This window comes from Ursus americanus, chromosome X, assembly GCF_024610735.1.
Source record: "Ursus americanus isolate L20-20 chromosome X, mUrsAme1.1.p, whole genome shotgun sequence".
Classification (NCBI taxonomy): Eukaryota; Metazoa; Chordata; class Mammalia; order Carnivora; family Ursidae; genus Ursus; species Ursus americanus.
This window is the reverse complement of record NC_142164.1, coordinates 28,613,095-28,620,602: the sequence shown is the minus strand read 5'-3', so window position 1 is coordinate 28,620,602 and position 7,508 is coordinate 28,613,095. Positions and strand designations below refer to the sequence as shown.

General features: G+C 50.0%; 1 protein-coding gene and 1 non-coding gene across 4 annotated transcripts in view; one reads left to right on the top strand and one right to left on the bottom strand.

Annotated features, from left to right (window-relative positions):
* Nucleotides 1-5,216: 5,216 nt before the first annotated feature.
* LOC123778993 (U6 spliceosomal RNA) lies at nt 5,217-5,320 on the top strand. Its single transcript, XR_006776056.1, has one exon. It is a non-coding gene; the product is annotated as a U6 spliceosomal RNA (small nuclear RNA).
* An 898-nt stretch (nt 5,321-6,218) lies between these two features.
* The window catches only part of LOC123778992 (uncharacterized), a 36,895-nt gene continuing 35,605 nt past the window's right edge, over nt 6,219-7,508 (bottom strand). For 2 of the 3 annotated variants that reach the window (XR_015723225.1, XR_015723226.1), the window contains exon 5: nt 6,364-6,447. Coding sequence is in view for 1 of the 3 variants with exons in the window: in XM_087859391.1 (XP_087715517.1) it covers nt 6,331-6,447 (117 nt within the window). In the remaining 2 variants the exon portion in view is untranslated. Of the gene's footprint in view, nt 6,448-7,508 lie in introns of all 3 variants that reach the window. The other variant, XM_087859391.1, reaches the window with a different exon arrangement.

Genomic DNA, 7,508 nt, shown 5'->3' with positions numbered 1-7,508 from the left:
TATTTCACCAAAGAAAATACGAACGGAGCCCTCCGTCTATTTGCACACACGGGAAGAGCTGTTTTACGAAACCAGGGCTGGAAACAGGGAACTAGCGTCAGCCTCTACCTCAGTCGGCCGCTTTGTGCTTTGGCTATGCTGATGCAGATGTGACCTCCAGGAAACCTGGGTCGCCCCAGAATGAGCTCCAAGACACTGGCTTTTTGCGCCCACGTGCTCCCGCAGCAGAAGGACCAAATACTAAGATGGGAGAGGGGAAGTGAGGCGACCGAAAGGGAGAGGCCTCGGCGGACACTCTGCATTGGGCCGGCCTGGGTCGGCGTGAGGCCTGCCTTCGGTGGGGCAGCCCTCCGCACCAGAACGACCCGGTCACCAAGGGCCACGTGAAGCAGGGTAAAGCCTCCTGTGGGGACAAGTCCCCCCTCCCACACTAATCGTGAGGCCGCTTTTTGTCTCTCCTACTATGGCGGCCTGGTGTTGGAGTCCAGCCCCCGTGAGTGGAGCTGCCTCCCCAGCACATTCCCCCGTGGAGCCCCGCAGCCCCTTTCCACTTGGCTCCTGGATCAGGTCCTCGAGGAAAGCCTGGGCCTGGGTCTGTGTGTGTGTGTGTACACGTGCGCATTGGGGGGAACAGCCAGGCCCGCGCTGGCACTGCCGTCTTACCTTTCCCGTCTTTACTACTGTGCGGGTGCTTACCAGCAAAGCAGAGGGCACGTCTTCCTCCTCACGGTCAGGGTGATCGCGCTGCCTTCCCCCGGAGCACAGCAGTCCTCCTCAGCGGACCCTCTCTGATCTGTCTCCCCCGGAACTGGAAGCTTCTCCCTTCTTTCCGGGCAGTGTCCTCACCAGATGTCTGCCAGGAGAGAAGCGGCAGGGGGCCAGCCCAGCGTGCCTGGTGGTTTGAGGCGCCTGTTCCGGAGGATGGCCGCCTCCTTCCTGGGAGGGACAGGAATGTCAACTTCTCTGCCTTTAGTCACTTCAAGTAACACTAGCCAGCTTGGCCCGAGGCGGTGGGGGGGGGGATCTCGGTATCCCTCTGGGGTGAGGCGAGAATGATGTTGTCTTCAACGGAGGACCCAAGTGTGCCAGCGGCAGGGGCAGGCTCGCTGTCCACTGACGTGAGCGTTTCAAGTGTGCTCAGGATCCTGGCCTCAGCCCGCCATCTCTGCCTTGGAGGCTCCTTTACCTGCCACAGTGGCCCGCAGAGAAAAGGACGTCGTCTTGACTCAGAGTACTGTAGTGGAGGGAAAAGAACTTTCTCTTTGCCGTTCTAGGTTTGGCGGCGCAGGGGAGCAAATTCTGCCGCCCTCCATGTATCTCCTTAGTACGTGGATTAGTTTTGGTAATATTTTTTTAAAGATTTTATTTATTCATTTGAGAAAGAGAGAGAGAGCATAAGGTGGTGGGGCAGAGGGAGAGGGAGAAGCAGGCTCCAGGCTGAGCAGGGAGCTGGACATAGAGCTCCATCCCAGGACCCTGGGCTCATGACCCAAGCTGATGGCAGCCGCTTAACCGACTGAGCCCCCCAGGCGCCCCTTGGTAATTATTTTTAAGAAATAGAAGACTCAGATTGCTTTTGGCCTCCTCTCTAATTGCCTAAAAGAATTTATTTTTTCATGGTTTTATTTTTAAGTGATCTCTAGACCCAGTGTGGTGCTCGAACTCACAACCCCGAGATCTAGAGTCGCTGGCTCCAGTGACGGAGCCCGCCAAGCGCCCCTAACTGCCTAAAAGAATTTAGATTGAGCACCTGCTCCAGAAAGAGAGGTATCAGCATAGATAACTACAGTATCATAGAGACTCGGTGCGGTTGCCCCTCTGGCCACCAGCACGTGCCTCTGGTTTGTGTTTGCTTGTGCTCTACTGGCCACTAGGCCGCTAGGATGTGGGCCCACTGTGCTGGGGACCAATGCGGGGCTTGTGTTCCGTCATCCGTATTAGGAAGGGAATGGACTAGATGCCCACAGATGGCCCTTCCAGAACAGAGAGACAACCGTGATTCCTTCCTTTGACCTGGGAGTCCCCCAGAAGACAGAGGTACTTTTTTTGGAAGAGCAGCATGAGGCTGGCTCTCCGTGTTGCTGACCTTTTCTTATAGGGCCTGTGAACATTTGTCTCCCTTGCCCAATGAAAGCGAGTTGTGTGAGTCCCACAAAGGAAAATGAGTACCAGTTTGCGGAGAGGAAGTGGCTGAGGCAAGGGCTGGCTCTCACTGGGACACCTTGCTGCCTTGGCTTAATGGGAGTGAGCAGAAGTCTCAGATGAATCCCCAAGTAAAATGGCCCGCAGCATTCCTAGGACGAGGGCTGTGTTAGCACAGCTACTGACTCCTGAGGTGTTCCCTTAAGGTTTGAGAACCCCAGTCCCCATCCTGGGCTACGGCAAATCACATGAGACCAAGTACACCTTACCGACCAGGAAAGGCAGCGAAGGCCTCTATTTTTTTTTTTTTTTAAGATTTTATTTATTTATTTGACAGAGATAGAGACAGCCAGCGAGAGAGGGAACACAGCAGGGGAGTGGGAGAGGAAGAAGCAGACTCATAGCTGAGGAGCCTGATGTGGGGCTCGATCCCATAACGCCGGGATCACGCCCTGAGCCAAAGGCAGACGCTTAACCGCTGTGCCACCCAGGCGCCCCATCGAAGGCCTCTATTTTTGCTCCGTTATTCCACTTCCGGGGTTCTAACCTTCCCTAGAGGTGTCACATCAAACACCAAATGACTGCATGGTAGGTCAGCCCTTGCATACGGATGCTCAGAGCACCCCACGATCAGAGCAAGATCAGAACACCCCAAGATCAGAACACCCCAAGATCAGACTCTGGCAAATGTATTTCATTTCTTGTGAAAACAACTCAGAACAAACTCCATTCCTCTGTTTTGTATATATTTATAGTAATTATTTATTGAAAAAGTCACTTCTCATGTCTGTTTGGAGGGACTGCTTTTTTTTTTTTAAAGATTTTATTTATTTATTTGACAGAGATAGAGACAGCCAGCGAGAGAGGGAACACAAGCAGGGGAAGTGGGAGAGGAAGGAGCAGGCTCATAGCGGAGGAGCCTGATGTGGGGCTCGATCCCAGAACGCCGGGATCACGCCCTGAGCCGAAGGCAGACGCTTAACCGCTGTGCCACCCAGGCGCCACTGCTTTTTTTTTTTTTTAAATCAAGTGTCACATGTGCTACTGACTGAGCCATCCCCTGAGGGACCACACTCTCGTATTGATTTTTTTTTTTTTAAGTAATCTCTATGCCCAACATGGGGTTTGAACTCAGGACCCCAGGATGAAGAGTTGCACGCTCTACTGCCTGAGTCCGTCAGGCAAACCCACACTCTTGTATTGAGATAAAGAATTGTTTCTGGTCCCTTCCTTTCCCCCTGGCCCTTTGTTTCTAAGCACTTGTAGCTAAAATAGTTGTCTGAAGTTTTGATGGTCAGGTGCTTCCAAGTTAAATCTCCAAGGTTCTGACCATATTTGTTTGAATCAAGATCCAGGTTACATAAATCTAATTTTAATCAAAAAAAGTTTTTTTTCTCCAAAATAGTTCACGCCTTCTTCCTACTTAATTTGACCATCAACCTTACCATTTTGAAAGTTAGCTGGCATGTGTTGTTCATTGTGGAAAATTGTAGAAAGCAAGGCTACATCCAGAACTATTAGATTACTGTAAAACGCTGAATCTGCCACACTCCTTACTTACAACTTTTCAGCCCAAACTAACACCTATGGAGGCGCCTGGCTGGCTTAGTCAGTAGGGCATGAAACTCTTGATCTTGGGGTTGGAAGTTCGAACCTCATGGTGGGTGTAGAGATTACTTAAAAAAAAAGTCTTTAAAAAAAACTAACATCTACAACCTATCTCAGGTCAATGAAGTTGTTGGTCGCTAGTCTCTTTTTCTTTCTTTTTTTTTTTTTTTTTAAGATTTTAAAAAAATCTTAAAAATCCACTGGGTGGCTCAGTCGTTGAGCGTCTGCCTTCGGCTCAGGGCGTGATCCTGGCGTTCTGGGATCGAGCCCTGCATCGGGCTCCTCTGCTGGGAGCCTGCTTCTTCCTCTCCCACTCCCCCTGCTTGTGTTCCCTCTCTCCCTGGCTGTCTCTCTCTCTCTGTCAAATAAATAAATAAAATCTTAAAAAAAAAAGATTTTATTTTTGGGGCGCCTGGGTGGCTCAGTCTGTGAAGCATCTGCCTTTGGCTCAGGTCATGATCCCGGGGTCCTGGGATTGAGCCCATCGGGCTCCCTCCTCGGCTGGGAGCCTGCTTCTCCCTCTCCCCACGTGCTCATGTTCTCTTTCTCACTCTCTCTCTCTCTCAAATACATAAATAAATAAAATCTTAAAAAAAATGAAAGGAGAGACAAGTTTAGAAACATAGGGTGTATGACAAAAATGCCACGTACTTACAGGAAAGATACTCTTTTTTGTTGTTGTTTCTTCCAGGCAGCCTGAGCTTCAAAAAGAATGTTCTTTGTTAGCGTGTGTCAGACTGGATGTGAGGGTTACCTGAGGGATTCGTGCTGAGTGTTCTCGGGCTTTCAGTCTCAGGGTGGGAAACCTGACTGTGGTTCTTCCAGCTGCGGCCAGAGCAGGGAAGGGGTCAGGAATGGGTCTCACGCTACCTGGAGCTTATTGGTAGAGACCCCGTAGTTCTGAAGGTACTTCAAGCATTGAAAAGCATAATATTTAAAAAAGAAGGACAGTGGTCACCACTAGAAGGTAATTTTTGGTTTCAAAATCATCTGCTGAGAATGGCAATGGGCATGTATGCGCAGGAACATTCTTGAATTTCCCTCACTCCCAACAAGGCCTGGGGTCTCTGGGTAACAGTAACGTCCTCTTTGTGGAAGCCTGACTTCGCAGCCGCTTCTCTGACATCTGTCACGCACAAGCGAGAGAGATGGGAAGAAGGAATAAAACGTTAGGGGCCACCAGAGCCAAGCGTGTATGCTTTCGCAAGAAGACAGAGCCTCCCACACTGGGAACATACAACAAACATGCTGTGAAACCGGTCTCCGATTAACTCCATGAGAGGAAATTCTGATGTGATCATGGCACCTTATCTGTCCTTATTGCCATCACGTCACAGGACTGTGGTGGCCCCACGCTGGTCACTTTTAACATAGAACTCCATTAAAGGGGCTCACATTGCTGCAGGTTCCTCAAAAACAAAGGTTGAGCTGAGAAGAAAGGAATGCTTTTGAAAAAAAGCGGGCCTGTGCTCCGTTCAGCAGCACAAATGATAAAACTGGAACAATACAGAGATTAGCAGGGCCCCTGCACAAGGATGACTCGCAAATTCGGGAAGCCTTCCATATTAAAAAAAAAAGTGTGGGGGGGACCTGGCCGCTTCACTTCACCCACCCTTACTTGTTTTTTTCTACACTGGCATTTGCACACAAAGAAGACAGCTTAAACAAAGCAAAGGTAGGACTGCTTCTTCACAATGAGTGATTATTCTAGAACACTGCTCTGGAGACCATCTGCTTACTCTTGCTTTGAGCAGCAGTAAACCCACAGGTCCCCTTTCAGTGTTTAACAACAGGAATTGGGGTCCTCTCAAGGATGTTGAAGGTGACAAAATACTTTTGAAGCCGTGCTAGTCAGCTTCTGAGCTGGAGAAAGATCTATAATGTGCTTTCCTGGGCTGGTGCGGGGGGTGGGGGTGGAAGAAAAAGAAGAGCCTCTTTGTGGTCTTGATGGAATCTCTTCTCATTTTCCTGTTCAATGTGTGCCAGAATGGCTTCTATTCCGCCCTCTCCTCCACAAAAAGGGAGGGTAGTGAACAGAATTGGAAACATCCCGGGTGAATGTTTGGCGGCCACCTTCCCATAAGTCCCTGTGAGTAGCCTCTTAGGAGGTTCCCCCTAGACTCCAGTGTTCAGCCTGAACGTGTCAGCATGAGTGGAGCTCGTCCCCGGAAACGACACTGTTCTCTCCCTAGGGACTCACCCCACCCCCATCGTGCACAGATTTGTGGTCCCAAAGGGGCAAGGAGGGGATGAAGATGGGCTGAAGGATGGAAGAGAATATACGGGTCAGTGGGAGCTCATCACGGGCACTTGGGGAGCTCCTGCGACATGCAGGTCTCCAGAGAGTGATTCCAGGATGTCACCTCGGGAAAGGAAGCCTCCTTGTCATCCTGTGTCGATGGCATTTCCTTATCAATTTACATACAAACCCTACTTGCCCCCATTTGGTACACGAAGACAAACGCATGCAGAATTTAGCTCTTTATTGATAATGCAACTGTAGGGGAGATGAGGGTAGCGGGGTGCCAGTGGCACCAAAAGACCCCATCTCCAATCTGGCTTCTGCGCGAGGGTGCCATTCTAGGGCCCATCCAACATGAGGACAAAAAGGTGGTCCAGGTTAGCAGGTGGCGCATTTCTGAGCATCGAAGCTCTCTCATCTCTCCTACACTTGGCTCTCCTGTTCTTAAACCAAACCTACGAACAGAGGGAAGAGGGGATCGGTTTAGCATACTGAACACTTACTGTCAAAGTAGAAAAAACCCTACATGCAACTGTATATGCCACTGAGATTTCACGCGCCGCACCAAGAGAAGCTATTTACTCAGGGAAATGAGCACCTTCCCCCCTTTAGCTCATCCTTAGTGAGCACCAGCTAAGTGCCAAGTTCCGGACTAGGCTTATTGCTTTATCTCTCTTCTCCCAGTTTTAATATTCAAGTGGTTTGTTCAAGTATCGGATGCAGGTCTAGCTTGTGAGTTGCCCTGGGTCCTTGTTGTTGGTCCAATGCCTGGTAATAGGGTAAAGAAAGGTCTGTAACCTGACAGCTGATCATCAGCTGTCCAGTTATCTCCTGCCCCCTCCCCACTAGAGAAAAAGTCACCTTGTATCGGGGGTCATCTGGGCATTGTAAATAGTGAGTCCTATTTAATAAAGTCATATGGATGGGAACGGCTCCCAGTTTGAAAAGCCTATCTGCAGTGCCAAGTAAATAATTAGTAGGAGAAAACGCGTTGGGTTTTTAGGCAGACTTCCTTCAAGGATGTCTAAGAGGTCATCAGTTCTCTGAAACCTCTTGAGAGTTAAAAAGTCGTCTGACAAAGGAAGGCCTAGTCATGGGGTCCCATGGAATTTGTGGCTTGTCTAGTTGGGACACGAGAGCTGCCGAAGCCGGGAACGCTGCCTTGATTTCAGCCTGTAGTGTCACGGAAAGTGGAGACCAACTCGACCCAAGCTCCCAAAAATGCTTACCAATCTTTGGCCACCCAGGGGTTGAGGGGAAAGAGGCACACCATTGCGGCCATGCTCCAAACTGCCCACCCTACAAACCTTCCTGGGCTCAGGACCAGGTCAGCTCGCGCTGCTCTGGCTACAGTTCCGGGATCCTGGACCGGAGCCGCTATTGTCCCGCAGGGCAGCTTATTCTAGGCGCTGCTACTCAAACAGGAGGTCCCAAGCCCATCCCTTATTCTTTTTTTTTTTTTAAGATTTTATTTATTTATTCAACAGAGATAGAGACAGCCAGCGAGAGAGGGAAC